General features: G+C 39.3%; 1 protein-coding gene across 2 annotated transcripts in view; it reads left to right on the top strand.

Moving 5' to 3' along the window:
• Positions 1-25,541, top strand: part of SKAP2 (src kinase associated phosphoprotein 2) — a 184,856-nt gene that overhangs the window by 112,306 nt on the left and 47,009 nt on the right. For both annotated transcript variants that reach the window (XM_030308134.2, XM_030308135.1), the window contains exons 5-9: positions 353-430; positions 1,924-2,007; positions 12,471-12,595; positions 13,475-13,538; positions 14,011-14,133. In XM_030308134.2, coding sequence (XP_030163994.1) covers positions 353-430; positions 1,924-2,007; positions 12,471-12,595; positions 13,475-13,538; positions 14,011-14,133 — 474 coding nt within the window. The remainder of the gene's footprint in view (positions 1-352; positions 431-1,923; positions 2,008-12,470; positions 12,596-13,474; positions 13,539-14,010; positions 14,134-25,541) is intronic.

Below are 25,541 nucleotides of genomic sequence, written 5' to 3'. Positions count from 1 at the left end.
CGGTAACGAAAAGAATGCTGAATCTAATGCAGTCTGGTACTTGGTTTTTCTTTTTTTTTTTTTTTTTTTTTTTTAATTTTTTTTTTCAACGTTTATTTATTTTTGGGACAGAGAGAGACAGAGCATGAACAGGGGAGGGGCAGAGAGAGAGGGAGACACAGAATCGGAAACAGGCTCCAGGCTCTGAGCTATCAGCCCAGAGCCTGACGCGGGGCTCAAACTCACGGACCGCGAGATCATGACCTGGCTGAAGTCGGACGCTTAACCGACTGCGCCACCCAGGCGCCCCTGGTACTTGGTTTTTCTAAGATGGATTACTCACTACTTTTTTTCCCTCTTCTACTTCCTACAGGAAACCAGTTTCCTCCAATTGCAGCACAGGACCTTCCTTTTGTTTTAAAGGCTGGCTACCTTGAGAAACGTAGAAAAGGTAAACTGTAAGATTCTAATGAAAAATCTAAAAATGGCTTTATCCTTGCATAAAACATGCTTGCAGTATACATGTGGAGCCAATATTCTCTTTAGGTGATTAAAGAGTTTTAAGACTGTAAGAAAATCTGAATAACATTATCCAAACCACAAAATACAGTTTTTAGTTCTATATAATTTTTTTTTAAAGTTTACTTATTCTGAGAGCAAGAGAGAGCGAATGAGCGGGGGAGGAGCAGAGAGAGAGGGAGAGACAGCAAATCCCAAGCAGGCTCTGCACTGTCAGTGTGGAGTCCAATGTGGGGCTTGAACCCATATTTCATGAGATGATAACCCGAGCTGAAACCAACAAGTTGGACACCTAACCAAATGAGCCATGCAGGCACCCCGCTCTGTAGGATTTTTTTTTTTTTCAACGTTTATTTATTTTTGGGACAGAGAGAGACAGAGCATGAACGGGGGGAGGAGCAGAGAGAGAGGGAGACACAGAATCGGAAACAGGCTCCAGGCTCTGAGCCATCAGCCCAGAGCCCGACGCGGGGCTCGAACTCCCGGACCGCGAGATCGTGACCTGGCTGAAGTCGGACGCCCAACCGACTGCGCCACCCAGGCGCCCCTCTGTAGGATTTTTAATAACAGAACACTTGGTCAGGTTTCTGGTTGCCAATCTTGATTATTTGTAAATGATTCAGGAGCTGTTTCCTGCCTCTTAGAGGAGGGCTGCGGGCCATGACTGTATTCGCAAGGATGGGATTTCTCACCATTCTCCCACCCAGCTGAGCAGCAGGTTATCCCACACCTGACCTGGCTTACACCATGTCTGCTATGATTCCGATCAAGCCTGGCATATTGTCTGCCATTTTCTGTTATTCATTCAGTGTTCCTCTCCATTGGCCATGATAATTGGGAGTTGACCATATGGTCTCGCTCTTTCAGCACCAACATATAATGGAAATGAACTATGGAGGTGGTGGTATTATATGGGAAACAGAAAACAGAAAGTCCCTTCATTACCATTTTGCTTTTCTCCCAGGTAGTCCCCTTGGGCCTTTCTATTATATTCCATTTGCTTCCCTTGGTTTCTTAGCTGAATTTTAAAGCTGAGAGAGATAGTAGCAGTCATCTAGGTCACCTCCTCCCCCCCTTCCCCCCACCCTTTTTAACAGATGAGAAAAGGAGACCCAGATGAATCCCTTCTCTCAAAGCTGTGTAGTCAGATGTCCTTTTGACTGTCCCTGTCAGGAAGGTGTGTTAGCCACAAGTGTCGCAGTCCCATCTCTGCTTCACTTTATTCCTTTTAGCTTTGTTTTTGTTTTTTGGTTTTGTTTGCTTGTCCCTTGGAGAAGAAGCTACAAGTTAATTAGTCATAGAATTTTAGAGCTGGCGGAAACCTTAGAAGTCACATTAACAGATTTTTCATTTTAACAGTGTTACATTTATACTGTATATGTAATACATAGTATCTAAACTGTTCCTTTCCCCCTTTTATTGTAGATCACAGCTTTCTGGGATTCGAATGGCAGAAACGGTGGTGTGCCCTCAGCAAAACTGTATTCTATTATTATGGAAGTGATAAAGGTAGTATTGGGGTTCAATCATACTGACTTCTATTGTGGAAGGGTTTTAGGGGCCATTTTATACCCCCTTTTTAGTACAGAATAAACTGAAGACAAAGGGAGAAAGGCTAACTGAGCATTTTAATATTTACAGTCTAAGACTGTGTAATTCTATCTATTTTATTATTTGCCGAATGCTCCAAATTCCAGAATTCCCTAAAAGTTAACACAGTTGTGTTTTATTGAATTAGGAAAGAGATGAAAATTTATGTGGCTTTTCATTTTAGGAAATATTTATCAGCCAAGGTAATGTAGAATTTCTGGAGAAGTTAAGACCATTAGGGTTGTGAGAGTTTTGAAGGGAGGAAAAGATATTTTTTTTTCTTTCAGATGTTTTAAAAGAGACATTTAGGTGAAATGAAATACGTGCAATACCTTTCTCAGCTTCTTTTAAATAACAACAGCAAACACCTATATAGAGAGTGCTATTCTAAGCGCTTTAGCTATATTAACTGGTCCAGCAGCAACTCTGTGAGGTAGGGACTACTATTAGCTCTGTTTATTTTGCTGTTGGGAAAACTGAGGATTAACTGAGGTTAAATAATTTGGTCAGGGTCACAGAGCTGGTAGGTGGCCAGTGTGGGATTCGAGCCTAGGCTTATGGTAGAGTCCACGCTCTAACCAGCAATTTGGAAACATTAAGACATTTTATAACTTTACTTGCTAATTAATACATCTCTTGATCACAGCTCACATAATTTTAAGTTCAGTATTTGAATGAATAAAGCGTAAAATATTGAAATTTAAAGAATACCAGCTTCCTTAGTTTTGCTTTTTTTTCTAGGGAAAGCAAGTCAGAAGTTGAATATTATAAAGTAAAGGTAATGTAGAAATAGCTAGCATCTGTTTCTGGAAAGGACCCGTAAGGAGAAAAAAGGCATAGAAGTCCAGCGTCACTGATTCCCATGGAATCATTTACCTTCTCAGTGTTTTTTGGAAGTTCTGTTTCATTTGACTTCACTGGCAGGGTTTAGGTTTTTTCCCGTATTCTAGAACCTTGCAGATAGGATCATTGTACATATTTCAGGTAAATTTGAAACACATAGGTGATGCTAGAAGTTGGTCTTGCCTTTTGGCAACTGGCATTAGCAAATTAAGAATTAACTTAGTGGTTAGTTTGCATTACATCACTAATTTACAATAGATTCCAACGGAACAATGTCATCAGCGAAGTATAAACTATAAACAGCTATCATCAGGCAGCCTTCTTTCTTCTGCTAAGGGTAAGTAGGTGATTGTATCAGAAAAATTAACCCAAGTTCAGTTATTGATTACCATAGGTCGTAAGTATAAATGATTATGACAAATATAGTATGCACACCATTGTGAATTGAGATCAAGATCTTTTCCACAGAGAAAGACCTTCTATTTCATAAGACTAGGGGAGAGAGGCTTTACCTCCTTGTCACTCCGGCTCAGTTAGGTTTCTCATTTCTCTCTTTTTTTTTTCCTTTATTTTGAGAGAGAGAGTGCTCACGCGCATGTGCACACGAGTGGGGGAGGGGCAGAGAAAGCGGGAGAGAGAGAATCCCAGGCAGGCTCCAGGCTCAGCACGAAGCCCAGTGCGGGGCTCCATCCTGTGGCCAAGAGGTCATGACCTGAGCTGGTATCAGGAGTCAGATGCTTAACTAACTGAGCCACACGAGCACCCCCTCATTTCTAATTTCTTTAAGACGCCATGACTACTAATGTTCGTTTCCTCCACTCCTTCTCCTAACTGGTATATACCAAATGTTAGGCCAGAGATTAGCAAGAACTTTCCCAAAACTTAAGGAAGGTTTATATTTGTTTCAAGTAAGTATACTTATCTCAGTAAATAAATTCTAGTTATTTGTGGATGCTATTAGTTAAATTCCTACTTCTGTTCTTATTTGATGGGACCTTGTGGCAATAGCATCTTTGGCATTTGTGTTTTAACCATTTTGTGGTACATTTAGCCACCTATACCACCACTGCTTTTTAAAAATTACTTTTCTAGTGTTCCTTTCTCATGTGGGTATTTGAAGATCTGGTGTATATTTCCATCAAACTCATCCCTGTTGTTATGAAGTCTCCGTTGAGAATTCAGGTGTGGTTTTGTGGTTCTTTTGGCTGCTTCCTTTAGAATTTTTGGCTAATTCTTCTTCGGGGGACTCAGAAAATAATCTGTCTTTGAACACTTTTTTAATTTGGCACGATGCTGAGTTCCTTCCTTTGTATCTTTTTCTTTCTAGGAAAATGTACCTGTCACGTGAAAGTTTTACTTTCTTTTGTGAAATTAGATAGCTGATTTGTACAGCCTGGTTTACTGTATGTATGAACCACTTGTCTAGCCCTTGGAAAGAGCTATTTAGATATATGAGAACTGTAATCCTCCAGCTAAGCAGGATTTAGATAAATGGATTATAGAGGCACAGAAGGAGTCCATACCACTTACTAGGTTAAACTGTACTTTGTTACTATTTGACAGATAACATAGTTCACATTTTATAACTTACGGTGTGTGCCAAAAAACATTTTGACCCATCAGGGTAGTAATGGCTTAGAAAAAGTAGTTCCAGCCTCTAGGGAAAATAATGCACTTACCTTTGTACTCATAAATATCATTTATATGTATTATTCATGGTCATTGGCTGCCCTTAAGTATATATACAGTACATATTTTATCACTTTATGAAATCACATCCATCCTTTTATCTCCTTCTTCTTCCTTTGATTGTCACAAATCCTATTCATCAAACTTCTTAGGTCTTAGCTATTCAGAGTGCCATCAAGGTAGTCATTCATTCACTCACTCATTGATTCATTTTTGGGTTGAATAAATATTTATTGGCTAGCTGTAGATACTAGGCACTGAGGTTCCAAAGATAATCCTGCCTTAGAGATACCTGAGAGTTTTTTTTAATGTTTATTTATTTTTGAGAGAGAGAGAGGGGCAGAGAGTGAGTGGGGGAGGGGCAGAGAGCGAGAGGGAGACACAGAATCTGAAGTAGGCTTCAGGCTGTGAGCTGTTAGCAAAGAGCCCGATGCGGGGCTTGAACTTACAAACCGTAGGATCAGGACCTGAGCTGAAGTTGGACACTTAACCGACTGAGCCACCTAGGTGCCCCTCATTCTCTAAGTATCATAGGAGGCTCCAAGAGGCTAATATGTATAGGATAGTAAGAGAATCTTTGTGTAATGTTTATCTTAACAATAGCTATATGTTATGTTAGTCTAATAGACCATATCATAATTGTCCGATTTCCAGTTGTAGAGGAAAACAGTAGGTATAGCCAAAAAAAATAGAGGCAGGCTTTAGATTCCCGTTTTACAGAAATGCCTGTAATTTGTTTATTCCCTACTACCTCGCGCTACCTTGTTTTTTAATTGCGTGTATACCTATGGTTGAAAATGTGTTCAAAAGCCACTTGATTTTTATGCTTGTGGTGTAATTTTATTTTAAAGAAAAACAGAAGGTTTTGGAAATACCTCAGATTTCCTGCCGCAAGACCATATGAGCCGCACTTTTAATTCTAACTAAAGTGTTTCCCTTTGGACTCATATATATTGCCCGGGTTTATTAGTCAGAGCCACTTGGGGCCCCTAAGTAACCAATATATATGTAGCATATAGTATTTTTCATTTAAAATAGTAATAATTTGATATTTCCTCACAGTATAATTCAAAACACCAGAAGTGTATTTCACGTGGCTGAATTAGCACTGGCAGCTGTATTTCTGTGAGCTTTACAGACAAGGAAAAATGTTCATATATCTTTACCTGAGGGCCTAGAACAACTTGTTAATCAGTTTGATGAAGTTTAATGCAAAGGCTTGGTGTTAAGGGGCATATTTTCCTCTTTCCTACTAATAATAAGCATTAAAACATATGGAAATAAGAGTTATTCACCCAGGAGAAAGGCCTTCTTAAATATAAGAAGCAGATGTTAACAAAAATTTCTGCACGCATTGTATGTCTTTCTCTTCGCTAGCCATTTGTACCAAGTTAACATTCTTGGTATAAACAATAGAAACCAACTTTGACTCTGCAGAAAAGGAAATTATTGGGAGAATATTGGCTCTCAGGCAGAATTGACGGGAAGGCTAAACAACCAGGCTCAGAAAGCGAGGACTGAGAGAGGTAAGGTACCTAGAACTTCAGCCCAGTCTCTGCCCCCAACGAGAGTCTCACTGGGACACACTGCTGGCCCTGCCATTGTGCAATGCCACGGACACGAGGATGGTGTCAGAGCTCTCCCCTGATTCTTTTGTTAGTCAGTTTGGATTTAGGTTCCAGTTCAGAGCATCTGATTGACTGACCTAGACCAGGGAAAAGCCTCTCTCCCTCCCTCCATCTTCTGTGGTGAGAAGCTGGCTCTGGCCCCCAACAATCTCAGGACTGACATAGGAAAGATACTTAGATGTCAGATGTCAGGCATCTTCAAATGACAAATACCCACAACCTATAGGGATGCTAAATGATCTGAAATTATTTAGTTGCTGTATTTAGTAGGAATTATTTAGTTGTTATCTTGAAATTGGTAGGAGAGTGGTTGGTGTTTTTTAAAAAAAAAAATTTTTTTTAACGTTTATTTATTTTTGAGACAGAGAGAGACAGAGCATGAATGGGGGAGGGGCAGAGAGAGAGGGAGACACAGAATCGGAAGCAGGCTCCAGGCTCTGAGCCATCAGCCCAGAGCCGGATGTGGGGCTCGAACTCACGGACTGCGAGATCATGACCTGAGTTGAAGTCGGACGCTTAACCGACTGAGCCATCCAGGCACCCTGAGTGGTTGGTGTTTTAAAACCTGTTTTCTGAGAGCCAGCAAAAAAGAAAAAGCAAGCATATTTGTAAGAAAAACGGGACTGATTGGATTTTGGTAGGTAGCGATGGAGTAGAGGGAAAGAATATGGGGCAGTGGATGAGGAAAAAGCAAGAAATCAAGAATGATGCTCCATTTTCTGGTTTGGAGTCTTCAGTTAATGGAGGTGCCATTGATCGAGAAGGAGGACACAACAAGAAAGATCACAAGTGTTGCAGGAGTGGAGATAAGGTGATCTCCACTGTGGGCATGTTCTAGTCATTGTGCCCATAAGACATTCAAGAAATGAAACATATATACTGGGCAGATAAAGATTTGGATGTAAAATCCTGAAGCTGGACTAAAAATAGGGAATTATGAATCACAAGATACGAATAGAAGTTGAATCCTAAGGATTGAGTAAGATTGCCCAGAGAAAACCGTAAAGCAGGAAAAGAGCAAGATTTAGAACATAATGCATCATGGCTGTTTAAGAGATAGACAAAGGTAGAGGAGCCCATGAAGCAAGCTGAGAAAGTCGGACCCAAGTTGCAGAAGGAAATGCAAGATAGCATTCATCTTCTCTAGCAAGATTTCATAAATTACATGTTCTAGAACAGTGGTTTTTCAAACATTAGTGTGTGTCAAAATCACCTGGGTTGCTTGCTAAAACTTTGGTTTCCCAGACCCACACCCAGAGATTCCCACACAGCAAGGGCAGGGTAGTAGCCATTTCTGCATTTTTAATAGTCATCCAATCGCTAACATAGTTGGCGATTCTTGAAATATACTTTGAGAAACATCTTTCTAGGAGACAATGTGAAATGGTTGAAAAAACAAGGCTTTTTTCAGACTTAGGTTAGGGTCCTGGCTTTTATAATCTACTGGTTATATGGCCATGAGCAAATCAATTATTTTAAGATTTGTTTTTCCATCAGTGCTAGGGATGTAATAAATAACTTCTTCCTCTCAGAATTATTTTGTGGTATAGATGAGATATGTTATTAAATTCCTGGCCTACAGAAGGAGCTCAGGAAGTGTGAGTTGTCTTTTGGACACTTAGCAAACCCAGAACACAGCTGTAAACCTAAAAGCCAGTGGAAAAGTAGAAGGAAATTGCTATCATTAACCTCACGCATTTTGTTTTGTAAGAGATCAGAGCTGCCTGCTTTTTACCTTGAACCTACTGAATTAGAATTGTGTAAAATTAAGTTACTGATTTAATAGATTTTATTATCTAGTTTCTCCTGGCAGACTTCAGTTCTGTAGACATTAAATTTGAACAGCATGATATGGGCAAGGTTAAAGTGTGAAATAGAAGCTGAAGGAAATTTGATAGAGGGACAAATACCTCAAAAATCCTGAAGGCATTAATGTTATAAAAGCTAAATACTCAAATAATACTACTAAATTGTCAAGAAAATGTTAAATTATGTTTGAAAGAATTGTTTGAGAAGTCAGGGAAGTATATCTTTCAGAAAGATTTCCATTATAATGACTAACATTTTACAGATGTTTGGCACTTAAAGGAATAAGCTTCTGCTATTTCGGAAGTTCCCATAAATGCAATATTTATTAGTCTTTCGCAGTTTTGGGTAAATCAACTTATATGACTTAATTGGCATGTTACTGTTTTTAACACTTCGTCTCAAGTCAAGAAGTGTTCTTGAAACTATCCTAGAAGGCATTGTGGAATTAATCTATATATATATTATTATGGATTGCCATATAATGCTATGGTTTTCTCCTTTTTCTCTATCTGGAAGAGATGCTAATGTGAAGAGAGAGGAGCAGAGTCTTATCAAAGCCATGACTACACCCATTTCATATCTTGAGTTTTTTGTCCCACACTGTCTGATTAGAAACATGGCTACTGGGGTGCCTGGGTGGCTCAGTCAGTTGAGTGTCCGACTTCGGCTCAGGTCATGATCTCATGGCTGATGGGTTCGAGCCCCACATCAGGCTCTGTGCTGACAGCTCAGAGCCTGGAGCCTGCTTTGGATTCTGTATCTCCCTCTCCCTCTCTCTCTGTCTCTCTCTGCCCCTTCCCTACTCATACTCTCTCTGTCTCTTAAAAAATAAACATTAAAAAAATTAAAAAAAAAAAAGAAACATGGCTACTTTATGGTCATGCATGTACAAAAGCTATTGAGAAAGAGAAAGAATTATGAATTTCCCTCCATTCTCTTCAGCCTTTCTGGTTCCATACCTTTACCCTCACTTGCATGAGTATATGATTATTTATTCCCAAATAGTCAACTGTCAGCTGAATAGGTCTAGGTATTGGTTTATTTTTATTATTAGTTTTACTTGGTTAGAAAACACCGCCTTTTGTTTTGTAGTCTTAGTCTTTCTTTGGCTGAGTGAGGTTTTCTTTTGTTGTATCTTTGGTTATCGACTCTGTGTTATTTGTTACTCTTCTTCTGGATCACCCATTTTTTCTTACGTTTTATTTTTGTTAGTCTTCCATGTCTGTCATCTTTCTCTTTTGTTTCTCTTCCTCCTTATTTTTTTCCCTACCTATTGGGGTAGAATGTTTGAGGTATATCTGATTTGATTTTTCAGCGATGTTCAAAATTTTCAACTTTTTATCACTTTAACAAATCATTTGTTTTGCTGCTGCATTTTTCATTTCCTTATATGGTATTTTTCCCTTATTTTACCAGCTCTATTCCAGTTTCTGTCACAGCCGTCTCTCTTTTATTTTATATTACATTGTTTCATCTTTCATCTCTCTCCAATTTTTTTTTACTTTATAAAAGATGCAGAATAATTTAAAGTTTATATCTGTTTCTCCTTGTGCACTCTTGCTTTCTATATCTTGAATGCTATGTTATGTTTTTGTAGCACATGGTATTTTTTGGCACCTGTGTTAATTTGTTTGCTTTTCCTCTTTTACTTCTGTCTGGATGTTATATATCCTTGTCTCTATAATCTGGGGTGCTTACTTCTATGTTGGATTCGTGGCCTTTCTCTGGCTTATCTCACTAGAGAGAGAGGTTGGTTATGTCTTCCTCTTAGATTCTAACAGAAGATCTGATACAAAGCCCCATAGCATATTTCTGGGGGTTTGGTCTAAAGTGGATCAGCAAGTCTAAGGAGAGGTCACCTAATTTGGCTGCCTGGTTGTCTTATTTCTAGATAATCTTGCACAAGAAAGTTTCTTGCTCCCTGTAGCTCTTCCTAACTCAGTCTTTATAGTGCTGATTTTACATCTCCAGATGTAAACCACTCCTTACGCATTTCCATCCCAACTGATGTTACATTGCCAAGAATTTCAGACCCAGGTTACAGATAGAAAGCATGGGCTTTAAATGAGATGGACCAAGTGATGAGAGCATTTGAGCCCTTGTGCAGCAAGGGAGCCACGTTCTTTCATCTGGTCTTTGAAGTTCCTTTTTTTTTCTTGGAAAGTTTAAAGACCTCTCTCACAATTGCCCTGTGTGGCTTTAATATTTGGCCTCTGACAACTTCCATTTTTTGTAATGAAATCTTTTGTCAGTCTAGTGGATCACTCACAGGGTAAATATTCCTGGAGCACTTAAATTTGTATTGTGTGTATGTGGGGGGGGGGGGATGTGTTGCACTGGGAAGGCAAGAAAGGTCTAGTAAGGTGTTAACTAAATTTTGTCCCACCATACCTACAATACTCCCTCAGTTGTTTTAAGAGCTCAATATAAATTTTTTCCCTGAATGAATGAATGACTTAGTCTTCTTTAAGGATTTAAGGTTAAGCAACAATGCTTAACCATTTGTTATTTTAATAATCTTTCCCCAATATTATTTTTTCAGTGAGAAAAATATGTAAAATATTTTTGTAAAATATGTTTTGTAAAATATGTCCTGGGAGTACCAGTTTCATAGAATGTTCTATGAAAAAAGGGTTGCATGTACAAATAATTTTGGGAAAGGCCATGTCCTGCATCCCTCTCGTGGAAATGCAAGCATTATGTAAATATATTAAGGGCCTCAAGAAGGCCTGGATTAACAAAACCTGGTTAACTCTTTTTAGCCCAGCATTTCCCAAACTTATTTTGTCGTAGAAACCTATTAATACCTCAGAAAACACACTATGAGAAATGCTGCTCTAATTTTTGTTGTTTTTTTCCAGAACATCACAGAGTATATTGTAGGCTTTTTCCACAAGGCAAGCTTCTAATTTTTAGATCACGGAAAGAGATGTAAATTATGACTTAATATGATTAGAATGTCCAGATTTCAGTCAGGAATTTCTCACTCAGATTTTTTTGTCCTCATTTGATGTTTTGAACAAGATATGATCTTCATAGCTTTTTAAAAATGTGTGTTACTTCAGGCATTGAATTAGTATATTTAAGAAAAGGAGATAAATATTTTATTGGTGCACAGAGCCAAGAGACCCCTCCACCCCATGATATGGAAACATTTCTGTATTTCCCCCAAGCTCAGTAAAAGAGAGAGTTGCCCTTACTCATGATTTTAATATTGTGTGTTAATCTAGGAAGTAAATATATAGTTGTATAGCTTTTCTATCAAAATGGTATAACTGGGTGAGTCAGAAAGCAGACTAATTTTATTTCGGTTTCATAGTATTAAATCTTTTCTTGTATTCCGACTTTATTTGTCTTTAAAATAATATCTGACTAAAGCTCAAGTTGTCTTTTCTTTTGGATCTTCATCATGAGGGATTCAGATGTGCTTTCCTAGTTTACCATTCACTGACTGGCTAAGAAGCCTACTTTTCTTTGGTTTTGTTTCAGCAACTAATACTTCCGTGCAGGCTTTACGTCCCTCTCCATCCAAATGCTTTCGTTTTTCACTCGTAAGTTTTTATAATTAGTAGTTTTATTTTGCTTTGCCTTTTATTTTATGCTTTTAAATCAATTCTTTTTATGTTTACTTTTTTTATTTTAGAGAGAGAAAGTGTGTGAGCAGGGTAGGGGGAGAGGGGAGAGAGAGACAGAGAGACAGAGAGAGAGACAGAGAATTCCAAGTAGGCTCCGTGCTAAGCGTGGCTAAGCATGGCTTGATCCTGTGACCTGTAATCATGACCTGAGTTGAAATCAAGAGTCAGATGCTCCACAGACTGAGCCACCCAGGTGCTTCGCTTTGCTTTTTAAATTTACGGTTTGTAAAATTTCAGTTTGTACCAATTTAGGAGATATTTTTTGGGAGAAAACCTGTGATTTAGAGCTTTTCAGAGGTGGGATGTTGGAAGGCGGTAATGAGAAGGGATGGTGGTAAAAAAAGCCCAGTGAGTTTTCGACTCCAGGTTTCCCTACTGGCTCATAAATCTGAGAGAGCCATGGATTTGTAGCGGGTTTTTCCAGCAAGTTCTGAGTTCCTGTTCTTGGATTTTCCCTACACATAAGTATCCTATTTCCATACTTCCTTCTGAATAAGACTGTATAAAAATAAGACTGTATAAGACGTCTGCAGACGTCTTCCTCTCATTCCCTAAGATATCCTTTTTAAACCCAACCATCCCCAATACTTCTGTAATTTTAGAATTAAAAGTGTTAGCTAGAAATATTATTTTAAACATTAAATACCATGAAAACAATACGAACAAAGCATAACCCCTTCCAAGAATTGACAAAGAAAATCTAAATAAAAGATAATCAACTGGGCATTTATATTCACTGCAGTAAAGGAAAGTCTGACTTTCGTTTTATCTTCAACAGACAAGCAACAGAAAGGTGAATTCGCAATAGACGGCTACAATGTCAGAATGAATAACACTCTCAGGAAGGATGCAAAGAAGGATTGCTGTTTTGAAATCTCTGCTCCTGATAAACGGATCTATCAGGTTGGAGTTTTTGTGTTGTTTTGAAATTAAGTTGATAAAAGGTCCTGATTTCATTTATAAAGACATTAACATTTCGTTAAAACAACCCTCCCTGACACGTTAATAACAATAAAAAATACTGATCTTTATACAGTGAACATTCATATAAGAGGAAGTACATTTTTTTAAAAAAATTTCAGATTCGTTCAAGTGATACCTTCTCGAAAGTGAACAAGCGAATATGTAATTTATCAACTACTTCACATGTTGCATTTTATATCTGTTTTAATAGAACTGTGTGATTACTTAAAAGAATTACATAGCAGAAAGAGTAAAATTATCAAAAGAAAAATATCTGAGCATTAATGCATACTGTATTGCTTAGGGTTGTGGGAGAAAATGAAGTTAAAGGCACATATCAGCTCTGTGATTCGAGAGCTATCAGCTAGCATCAATATGGAATGTATGTTTAATAAGTTTTAAATATCTGAGATTGCAGTTGAAAGCCAGTTAATTAAGTTGTCAGGTAGTGTGTTGGAATCTGACAAGAACATTTTTAAGAAAAGTGTACCCGGCAGTCTAAAGAAATTCATGGGTGTCTTCTAATTGTCAAGGGCAAATTTTGTTCATCAGTTCTGTCTTTGACATTGATGAAGAGAAGCAGCTTTTTTTCCTGCACAGCTGCCAGCTGCTGATCAGAGTTTCAAATCCATCATCCTCTGCTTCAATTACGTAAATTTGTCAAAATTAACTGTACATTATAAGGAGCATCCTTGCAAGAAAAGTAGTACGAGACATGAAAAGAATTACTAATGGTCTTAAAGAAGTGATAAGAGTGTGACATGCCTTTCATATTTCCACCGTGGGGATTTTTCTTACTCTTGTTTATTTTTTTATCAGTTCACAGCAGCGTCTCCCAAAGATGCTGAGCAGTGGGTACAGCAGCTGAAATTTGTATTACGCGGTAAGAGCAATCAATCGGACTAGTCACGGCAGTCTTTCAATACTGAATAACTGAATGAATTTGGATTTTCAAGTACAAAAGGTCGTTGGCTCCTATGAGGACGACCGAGGGAACATGATGGTGCACTTCAGAGCTATAAAAGTGTTTCTTCTCTAAGTACCAACTGGCAACTTTGCAATTCACACATTTGTGTAGTGATCATTTTTTTTTTTTTAACAATGGACGACCGAGGGAACATGATGGTGCACTTCAGAGCTATAAAAGTGTTTCTTCTCTAAGTACCAACTGGCAACTTTGCAATTCACACATTTGTGTAGTGATCATTTTTTTTTTTTTTAACAATGTTCCAAGTTAAGGATATAGCATATGATAATGTCGTGACTCTGTAGGGCTGCATCAGTTTAGAAAATAAGGTTTTGAAAACCACGTTCGCGTTCTTAAAAAATTTGCCTGATGAACCACGTTTTTTCAGACATGGGATCTGATGTTATTCCTGAAGACAACGACGAAAGAGGGGAATTGTATGATGACGTGGACCATCCTCTGCCAACCAGCAGCCAGCCACCTGATGATGAAATTTATGAAGAACTTCCAGGTATTTATCGTCCGGTGATTCATTTAAAGATTTTAGGGCTTGTTTCATTTTTTCTCCCCCCCCCCCCAATGTCATATATCATCAGGTTGACAACTGGAGCGGAACATGGTGAGCTATTAAAAACAAGGACAAAGCAAATCCCTCAAAACCCTATTTTATGAAAAGGGTTCTGCTTGAGGTATTTCAAGCGCGTGGATGTACACTCATGGAAAGTGAGTGGGATGTTAAAATGAAGCAGAGACAGTCCTAATCTCATGGGACTTTTGGCTCATTAGCATTGTTTACGCAACATAATTTTTTAATTAAAAAATCGACTTGCCTTACAGTTTTTTCCCACCAACTCACACATCGTTTTTTATTTATATATCTTGGAACTTGCATTAACCAGAAGTTCTATGCACACCCCATATGTCAACAACTTCTGCCTCGTATATTTCTCTCTGCTGTGGCGAATTGCACTGTCTTAGAAGAATATTGTCAAACTATCAACAAAAGCCTTTGAGGCTTGAAATTTTCTTGCTTGATATTTTATCATCGATATGGATAGGTTTTCTTTTTCTGCATTTGCAGGCATTGTTGAGTGTTTATATGCCTCAGCATCTCTTACATAACATAAAATTAATTATCTATTAGCTGTTTGACTTGTAGTGTTGAGGATCAAGCAGGACACAGAAAGATAGGCATCTGGAACTTAGGGTACCTAGGGTGGGAACGCATTCAGGGAATCACTGCATTACTAAAACTAGAGATTGAAATGAGCTTTTTTCTAGCTATTAAAAAACCAGTAGAGGGGCGCCTGGGTGGCGCAGTCGGTTAAGCGTCCGACTTCAGCCAGGTCACGATCTCGCGGCCCGTGAGTTCGAGCCCCGCGTCAGGCTCTGGGCTGATGGCTCGGAGCCTGGAGCCTGTTTCTGATTCTGTGTCTCCCTCTCTCTCTGCCCCTCCCCTGTTCATGCTCTGTCTCTCTCTGTCCCAAAAATAAATAAAAAACGTTGAAAAAAAATTAAAAAAAAATAAAAAACCAGTAGAGAAGAAAAAGGGATTATGAACAATGTAAGTGAGATTTAACCAACATCTCACGTGGAGAAGTTGTTTTTCTCTGAATCGAATGATTTGACAACGTAGGATAAACCTTTAAAATGGTTTCAGAAATGCTTAAAATGTTCCAAATTAATGTGCAAATATCATTTTCAGTGAAGTCAGTGGAGCATAGTAATAACTAGCGCATGGACCTTAGAGTCAAAGTTTAAATTTGGGCTGTGCCATTTACTACCTCAGGGACCTTAACCCTTGTCTTCTCCCTCATCTATAATTCTTCATCTTCATCTATAAAATTCCTTTTTTCTTCATCAATAAAATGGGGATAATATCACCGTGAGGGGAGTGAGGTGACTGTATCTGAAACTCTCAGCACTGTGCTTGAATCATGACAAGCCTGCACAATAAATTGTAACATCATCGTTATCGTTTTCATTATTGTATCCAGTAAGTTCTTTTTTTTTTTTAAATTTGTTTTTAATGTTTATTTATTTTTGAGACAATGCAAGAGACAGAGTATAATCAGCGGAGGGGCAGACAGAGGGAGACACAGAATCTGAAGCGGGCTCCAGGCTCTGAGCTGTCAGCCCAGAGCCTGATGCGGGGCTCGAACTCACAAACCGTGAGATCATGACCTGACTCGAAGTCGGACGCTTAACCGACTGAGCCACTCAGGCACCCCTATATCCAGTAAATTCTTACAAGTGCTTATATGAGGGTGTAAGAATGGTTTTCTGATCAAGTAAGAATTAATGATTGTAATGGTATTATAAATTCAAGTACTACAGAAACGACTCAAATATGCATCTACATATTGTTTTTTACTGCCCATGGAAGATGATTAGTCTAAAAGCACAAGTTTGTGGGGAATAGTAATCTGGACATTTTTATTATTTTAATGGGGCTATATGTTTATAGCCTTTTCCTTTCTGATTTATCCTAGGGAAATGGCATCTGCCATAGCATTAGTTATCCTCAAGTCAGGAAGAATATTTTCTGGCTGCTTGTTTTTAGTCACACCATATCGTTAATACAGTTATTTGAGTTTGAAAAATGTCCGAAAGAGCTTGTGAGAATGTATACTGATGTAAAATGGAAGCATGCAGTGCCCTTGAACGTGGTATTACTGTCGTACACATTGTATTCCTTTAAAACCCTGCAAATGAATGGGTTACGTTACAGCGGTCGAATTGTCTGTTAATTAAGTTCTGTGTTTCTTCAACTTGACCATCCTGTCCCCACCATCCTTCCCCCCCCCCCCCCCCCGCTTTCATAACAAAGGTCCAAGGAAGCTCTCCTTTAGGTGGCTTGAAATCTTGAAAGGATGAAACATCTTGTATTTTCTCTCACTGCAGATATGCTGCTTCATCCCCCCCCCCTTTTTTTTTTTGGCCGAGGGCCACATAATTGTTGGAAATAACCGTTACTCCTTAAGGAGTCTTCCTTCTTGCAGAGGTGCTGGAAGAAATCTAAGCTGCTCTGGGATTCCTTGCCCCTGCCTGGGATCCCAGTTGCCGTACAAAGTGATTGAGCTCCATAGACCCTGCAACAGTGCCCCTGGGAAGGAAGCCGGCGTAGGCGGCTGTGGATTGTCTACTTCTTCTTGCTTCCCCAGTGCACCCGAGAGCCGCTTCAACATCTGCACGGCGCAAGCTTGTCCAGTTGGAGCCAGCCGCTGCAGAGGGGATTTTTCTTAGTGAAAGTCCTCAAGTCGTCTCTCCGAGTGTGAGGGGTTTTTTTTTGTTTGGTTTTGTTTTTTGGTCTAAAACTAGAAAGTCACTTTTCTTTCTTAAAAAAAAGGATGTCCCATTCAGGATAAACATTGAGGTAGTTGCCTTCCCCTCTGTGAAGTATGAATATAATTTGGAGAGGAGGTGAGAACAGGGGAGGGGCAGTGAACACACTCGCAAACTGTGGGTATTTTTCCAGTTCTGGACCAAAAACTACGTCTCTCTGAAGTCTGACTGGTTAAATTCCAAGAATTAATTCCTGCTACCATTTCAACACACTTTTCTATTACATATGGTTGAAAACCAATCCCCTTAGTTGAAAGATGAGGCGTACACATATGAAGAAAAATCGAAGTTTTCAGTGTGTTACTGTAAATCACAAGGTTCTTTTTCTGAGAAAGTAGAGCTCTCACTCTAAAAAGTATATTTTTTTAAATGTAAGTAAACCTGTAGTGTTTAAGTCTTAATGATAAGAAGAAAACATTGTTTAAAAAATCGTATTGCAAAATATCCCTTGAAAAAAATGTTTGGTTCTGCGGGACTGTAAATAGTTGCCTTGTAATTGTTTTTCAGTGAGAATCTTCTAACTTTATTACAGGAGCTTCTCTCATTTCTTGTTCATTAATTTTTAAGTAACTTCACAAAAGAATAAGAATAAATTTGTAAGATTTCTTGGTGTTTAGGGGATTTATGCATATGCAACTCTTCTGTAAGAGTTGAAAGAGTGCCATTTCTGGGGAGTGGTAAAGCCATCTGGCTTTTCTTCACATACACTAATGGCTTCAACATCTCTTATGGCTTAGGACGCCTTAGCCCAGGTCAGTCAGGTTTGCTTACATTGTGGTATTACTATAGCATATTTGTGTTTGCACAGCTAATATATTGATCAAAGCGTGTTTACTGTTTCATAACACGGTAAGGAGTTCATTTGGCTTAGAACAGATTTCAGAAGTCAGTGCTCATTGTTTTCATTAGAAATACAGAAGAATCGTTTTTATTTGATTTTTGAATCTTCAAAGAGGAAACAGGGCTTGAGAAATTGCTGCAGAGATCGTCACAGCTTGCCTTTCTCTTCTAGTTACCATGTCACTTGATTTTTCCCCCCTTTAATGTCAGGAAATTGTGTAGCGACAACAATTAAGACTTTCTAAAGATAGAGACTGAATAGAAGAATCAGCCCAATAACAAGAACGGTAACCGCCCATTAGCCTATTAAATCTATAGCTTTACAGCTACAGGGGAATTGCCTTTGAAATTCTTCTGACAAGTGGACTGGAAGAGACAGGGCAACATAAAACAGGAAGACGAATTTCTAATTCCATTAACCTATTTTTTAAGTGTTAATTCATTTTTTTTTTTTTTTTTTGTAATGACAGATTGAACTATTCTGAGCCAGAAGCAAAGGATATTTTTATCCTTTGGTCATTCAAATACATTTAAAATGTATCCATTCCAGTGTCTGTATCTAAAATGGAATATAAAGTAAAATGCAGCTATAGATACATATTTTTCAAACTATTACGGATACATAAAAAAGAACAGTGTTTGGTTACTTAAATCTGAAGCAGTTTCTGGCAAGTAGACACGAATGCTACATTAATCAGTAAGTGGTCCCAACCCCCGCCCAGGATACATTTTAGTTTTGCTTTCCTGCTGAATCCTTATCACTCCTATTACAAAGTTAATATCAAGAATATAGGGGAGTCTGGAGTCTCTGATACTAACATCACTGTAAGGGAGAACATCTATAAGTTAGGGTCACTGCACACTTTCAATTGTTTATGTTTTGGTCTTTGCTGAATATAGATGTGACTTTCGTGTTGTTTATGTTGCCTGTTTCATGATATGGCATGAAGCTGTGGAATAAATACAGTTGTGACTATCACGTAGCTTTTTCTCCACCTTGCTGTTGGCATTGCAGCACATCTCAAAACCCAGAATACCTGCAAAGCATAAATGTCTACTGGTAGAAAGATAAACTAACCCATTTTTGCAACTTGGAGCTCCATCAGTGGTCCTCAGCCACCAGAAGTTTTGGCCCTCCGGGTACCTATAATGATTTCGGAGGCATTTTTGGTTGCCGCAGCTGGTGTGTGTGTGTGTGTGTGTGTGTGTGTGTGTGTTACAAACATCGAGTGGGGAGAGGACAGGGTTGCTGCTAATGTGCAGGGCGCAGGGCGGCCGCCACAACAGAGAATTATCTGGCCCGAAATGTCAATAGTGTTGAGGTTCAAAAACCCCCAGCCACACGCATGTAATAGAAAGCTTTCGGTTTATCGCCTTCTAATCTGTATCTCTCAAGTGATAGAAACCCATACCCATGCTCCGTGTAGGAGTTTGTTTTTATGGCCACAACATGGGCCATAAACATATACGTAAACATATACATAGACATATATGTTTTCTTACGTATAGAAAACTAGGATTACATACAGTGGTTCTGGGTTACAGAGGACAAAATGGACTTGTCTGTCACTCTTTCCTTCAAGGGATTGAACTTCTGTCAGTCTTAGCGTAATGAGAAAACCATGAAAGATGACAAAGGAGGGAAGCCTTTCCTCTGTTTTCGTGAGCATAATCTGTGAAGGAAGAGTCTTTTTTTTCGATACTGCGTATGTGTCTCTCTCATACAGATACTTGGCTTATAATACTCTGATAAGGCTGCTCTTTTGCAGCTGAAATGAGACCAGTGGGTGAGGATTGGGTCTTCTGAAAGGGAGTCAGGCCTCCTGGGAGAATGCAGGGCCGAGCAATTCCAGGGCCGCCTGAAGTCTGGCTCCTGTGGGACTTCTCTCCCTTCTCCCTTCTTGGGCCTGGACTTTGCAGAGGTTCATGGGCTCTAGATGGCGGGAAGACAGTTTGTGTCCCTGGAGGTGGGCAAGGAGGCAGTGAGGCAGCCCCATGAGGGATAGTGAGGACGGGCTCACGTGAGTGTGCTTCACAACAAGCCACACCAGGTGCTTCTTCCTTATTCTCTCTTCATTTCCTTTTTGCTACTGCCGAGTTTTAGCTTCTAAATCTTGATTTTCCAACAACGCATGCTCACTGGGAAAACCTTAAACATGGCTGACGTGCACAAGACAAACCCTCTGCCCGACGTAAACATTAATGGTTTGATATGCATCTTTTGTCTTTTCTTTCCCATTTACAAACATACAGATGCATATACAGATCTTTGTAAAATAAGATCCTTTACGGGGCGCCTGGGTGGCTCAGTCGGTTGAGCGTCTAACTTTGGCTCAGGTCATGATCTCACGGTTTGTGGGTTTGAGCCCCGCGTCGGGCTCTGAGCTGACAGCTCAGAACCCAGAGCCTGCTTCAGATTCTCTGCCTCTCTGTCTCTCTGTCTCTCTCTGCCTCTTCTGCTCACACTCTGGCTCTCTCTCTCTCTCAAAAATAAACATTACAAAAATAAAATAAGATCGTTTATTTCATTTCCTTTTTTTGACTTTATTTCCTTTCATTTCCTTCCTACTATTATTTTCTTCCTTTTCTCCTTCGTTTTTTCCCCCTCCCTTCCCTTTTCTATTTCCATCCTTTGTTTTCTTCCTTGCTTTCATTTCTTTCCTTCCATAAATATCTTGAGCACCTGCTCCGTGGCAGACACTGTATACAGGTGCTAGGAACCCCCCTGTCATTCCTACATGGGTCCTAAATGGGTGCAGCTATGCTTTCCCTTTCTGGCCCGAGCCTTGACTCACTATTGCACCCTCAGTTCCCTGTGTTTATTTATGTCTTATGTATATACGCTCTTTTCATGTCTCATGAGTTTGTTGTACTGGCTTTTCTGATACAGGAATCCTGTCTTCCAGGGTATAGTTTCAGAACTACTGTGACACCTTCTCTCAGACCGTCCTGCTCCTCCCCTCTTCCTCTCCAGCTGCCCTTTATCTTCTGGCTCTGCCCCCTGCCCTGCACACACAGAATACCTTTCCCTATATCTGTGAGCAGTTAATTTGCTGTGATCGAGAGCAAGGACTTTGAAGGCAAACCTACATTTTTCCGCCCCTGCCTGTGTACGTTAGCCAAAAGGCAAGCAGACATAGGAGAAGTGGCAATGCAAGAAACAAGAACGTAGACATGGGCAACGTGTGTCAGTAACTTTAACTACAGATTACTCTTAAACGAGCTTTTTTTTTTTTTTTAATTTAATTTAAGAAGTAAAACTAAATTTAGCTCACAGTTAAAGAAAATTTATCTGGGATGAGACGCCTGGGTGGCTCAGTTGGTTAAGCTTCGATTCTTGATTTCAGTTCAGTCATGATCTCACGGTTCATGAATTGGAGCCCTGCATAGGGCTCTGTGTTGACTGTGCAGAGCTTGCTTGAGATTCTCTCTCTCCCCCTCTCTCTCTGCCCCTCATCTCTGCCCTCTTCTCTCAATATAAATAAATAAACATTAAAAAAAAATTAACCTGGGGCAAGTGGGAGATGTGAGACAGTGAAAGCATGCTAAGTGTTGTGCAGGAGGAGAGAGGAGAAAAATACTGAGTAACCGTAGTCTTTGTTAGGAAATGCATGTTAAAATTTCCAAGTAAGTACTAAAGAAATCGGAATGCAATCTTGGGATTCCCAAAGCAGCAGAGGGGAAATAAAAGATGATCACAGGAAAAAAAAAAAAATTCAAATCCAAAAGAAGGCAGGAGAAAGAAAGAAAGAGCAAAGAGAAAAGATGGTAAAAATAAGCCCAAATTTTAAAAGTAATTACAATAAATAGAACTTGATTAACTCAATCTAATAAAGGACAAATTATCACATTGGATTTTTTTTTTTTGATCTAGCAACTTACAGGAGCTATTTCTGAAATGAAACCACATAGAAATTTTCCAAGTAAGAGAATGGAAATAAATAAACCAGGCAGTCATATTCAAACAAAGCTACTATCCACATTAAACACTAGACAGTGTAAAATTTAGGGCATAAAGCATTAATAGGACTGGAGAAGGACCCTACATAATAATGGTAAAAATAAGATAAAGCTTAAATGCACTTAACTGCATAACCAAAAACTTAGAAGATAAATTTGACAGATCTTCAATTATAGTGGGAGATTTTTACATACCACTTTCAGAAACTGGTAGGCCAAGGAGGCAAAATATTAGTAACTGTATGAAAGATCTAAACCAAAAAGATTGATGAACAATCTAGTCTATCCAAAAAGATATTTAGTACACATAGAATAGTTACGGAGATTGACCATATGAGTTCACAGTAAAAATCTCAACAAGTTTCTATGAATCTATATCATACAGACTGTGTTCTTTAACTGCAATGAACTTTAATTAGAAACCAACACTAAGAAGGTAGTTGAAAATACCCAAGCCCCTGTGTTTGGGGGGCTGAAAAACTTCTGAATAGCCTATGAGTCAGTGGAAATCACAAAATATGTAGTTGTGAGAGACAATGCAAATAGTACAAATAAAAACTCGTGACATGGGCCTTAAAAACTCTATTTAGAGGGATATGGTGGTGAGTAAAACACATGAGAAAATCAATTCCTAATGAGCTGGAGCTGAGAGAACTATAAAAAAAGATGAAAAAAGGCTGTAAAATAAATGCAGTGATTAAAGAGACAAAAGAAGGAATAAAAACTCTAATAAGTAAAAAGGGTGCTATGAGAAAAGATCAGATTTCTCTTTCAAAGAACCAAATAGACTCATTGTAAATTATTGGTGGTCTGGATTATTTAGCCACCAAATCGTAAATTTTTAGACTCACATATTTATGTTTACATTGCCTAGGGAACCATTAGAATAATTATTAGAACACACTGTTCTAATAATATAATCATTAGGAGAATCAGAATGTTTAAAATTTTGAACCAGAAGATAAGCAAATGTCAGCCACTCTAATCAGACTAAAATGCTGACATTTATAAAACAAGAAGAAAAATTACACTCATGAGCCTGGGCCGTTAAGATTTTTCTGTGAATCTTAGATGAAGAACTCTAAATCTGTGCCAGAAGGGGAAATATTCACATTGTAAACTTTATATCTATACATAACTGAGCACTCTATTTTTAGCATCAAGAAATCTCAAGGGTTAGCTTCAAGGTACAGCTTCTAATCACCTTCGTATCACCTTTTTTTTTTCCTAATGTTTTATTTATTTTTAAGACAGAGACAGAGCATGAGTGGGGATGGGCAGAGGGAGAGGGAGACACAGAATCTGAAGCAGGAACCAGGCTCCGAGATGTCAGCACAGAGTCCGATGTGGGGCTTGAACTCACGAACTGTGAGATCATGACCTGAGCCGAAGTCAGACGCTCAACCGACTGAGCCCCCTGGGCACCCCTCGTATCACCCTTTTTAACTGTAGTCTTCATTCTGCAGATAGGAGTCACTTTCCAAGTAGAATATACACAGATCAGAGCCTGCTTTTGTTTTTCATTCCTCCATGTTTTCAGAAGATAGAATATGATAAAGTTTATAGTAGCTTTACAAAAACTTATTGGCTTCTTTAGGTCCCAGGGGGGGAAAAATACACACATCCATATACCTGCATGAACACACACGTCTATAGAGACAGACACAGCAAGAGAGCATCAGGCTTCGCTATTTTTGCAGATAGGTCAGCTGGGAATATCAACTTCCTAAGAGTACTCAGCTGCTTACTTTAAAGCAGTGATGAATAAGAATGGACAAGTTCAACAAAATGTCAGTGATAAATATAAGCACTCTTCATATCTGGCCTCAGCACGTGCTGCAGTGGAGTAAATGCAAGCCTTCAAACAAAATGGGAAAAAAAATCCAGTCTTAACTTAAGCTCAAGTGAAATTTTGCTTTGATTTTGTTTCAAACAAGACTTTCTTTTATAGATTTGTCCCTCTTTATTAGAACTGATTTGGAATTTTTACAAAGAAGTAACAACTTCTTGTACCTGTGTCTCTGTTAGCCCCTTGATTTCTTAATGCAGGAGCTGAGATGGGGCAGATAATTTTTCTCATAGACAAATAAGGAAATTTAGATGCAGAGTGGCATGAGGAGGTCTCTTTGGAACAAGATCCCAAACTTCCTGGCTCCTTGTCCGGGCTGTTCTCCGTATTCCTGATCCTGGTGCAGGGAGATACAACCTAACTCCGTTTCTCTTTAGCATAAAAATTCATGGGAGAGCCATTGTATCCTCACCTGCTCACCCTTTCATCCCTGGCAATTTGATTTTGTATTCTTTTTTATTTTTTATTTTATTTTATTTTATTTTTTTTTTAAAGTTTATTTTATTTTTGGGACAGAGAGAGACAGAGCATGAACGGGCGAGGGGCAGAGAGAGAGGGAGACACAGAATCAGAAACAGGCTCCAGGCTCCGAGCCATCAGCCCAGAGCCTGACGCGGGGCTCGAACTCACGGACCGCGAGATCGTGACCTGGCTGAAGTCGGACGCTTAACCGACTGCGCCACCCAGGCGCCCCTATTCTTTTTTATTATTATTAGAAAGAGAGAGAGAAGGAGCATGCATGCTGGGGGGAGGGTCAGAGGAAGAGAGAGAGAGGGAGAGAGGAAGGGAGAGTATCTTAAGCGGGGTCCAGACCCAGTGCAGAGCCGGACCTGGGGCTCGATCCCACAACGCTGGGACTCTGACCTGAGCCGAAATCAAGAGTTGGATGCTCCACTGACTGAGCCACCCAGGCGCCCCATGATTTTGTATTATCCCTTAACTAAAACAGCTTCCTTAAAGTCACCAGCACTCTCTCAGTCATCAGTTTCTGTCCTCAAACTCACCTCCAGAAATTTTATTTTGCTGACCACCCCTTTCTTCTTGAAATTCTCTCCTCTTTTGGCTTTTGCCATCTTGTTTTCCTGTTATATGTAATATTTATACCTAAGCATCTCAGCACTGTTTTAGATTTCCTCATTTCCTGATGTTTACTGATTGTTTTTCTGTTTATCCATTATTTCTTTAATAGTGAAGCTTTTTGCTTGTACTTTGTCTTCTCATTATACATTCTTAGTATTATGCATCCAATTAATGGATTCAACAAATATTTATTGCGAGCCCATTACATACCAGGTTGTATTCTAGCTGTGGGGGGTTTCGGCATAAAAAAGGCAGACATTGTCTCTGTTAAGATAATTATGGTTTATAGCAAGTGCTATAAAGATCAGAGGGTGATATGGGAGGAGTAACTGTTTTATAGTCTGTGGTCAAGGAAGGGGTGGCATTTAGGGGCACCTGGGTGACTCAGTCAGTTGAGCGCCTAACTCTTGGTTTCGGCTCAGATCATGATCTCACAGTTCAGTGGGTTCGAGCCCCACCTCAGGCTCCGTGCTGTCAGCGGAGCCTGCTTGCGATTCTCTCTCTCTCTCTCTCTCTCTCTCTCTGTCCCTCCCACTCATGCATGCCGTCAAAAATAAATAAACGTAAAAAAAAAGAAGACGTGGCATTTAAACGAGCTTCTTGGATAAAACTGGTAAATGCCGAAAGTCAAACGAAGCACTTTCTAGGCACAGGGAACATCAATGCAAAGGCCCTGAGGCTAGAGAATGCTGAGGTGTTCAAGAACCACTGGTAGCCCCTCAGAGGTTAGAATGGGATTGAAGAGGTAGGCAAAGGAAATCATCTAGACTAACATCTAAACATTTAGAGCAAAACAAAATGTCTTCACTGAGTAGCTAGTTCATCAAAAGATTTAAAAGGTGATG

The sequence above is a fragment of the Lynx canadensis genome, chromosome A2, assembly GCF_007474595.2.
Source record: "Lynx canadensis isolate LIC74 chromosome A2, mLynCan4.pri.v2, whole genome shotgun sequence".
Classification (NCBI taxonomy): domain Eukaryota; kingdom Metazoa; phylum Chordata; class Mammalia; order Carnivora; family Felidae; genus Lynx; species Lynx canadensis.
The sequence above is the reverse complement of the archived record's forward strand: the minus strand, read 5'-3'. Positions and strand labels throughout refer to the sequence as shown.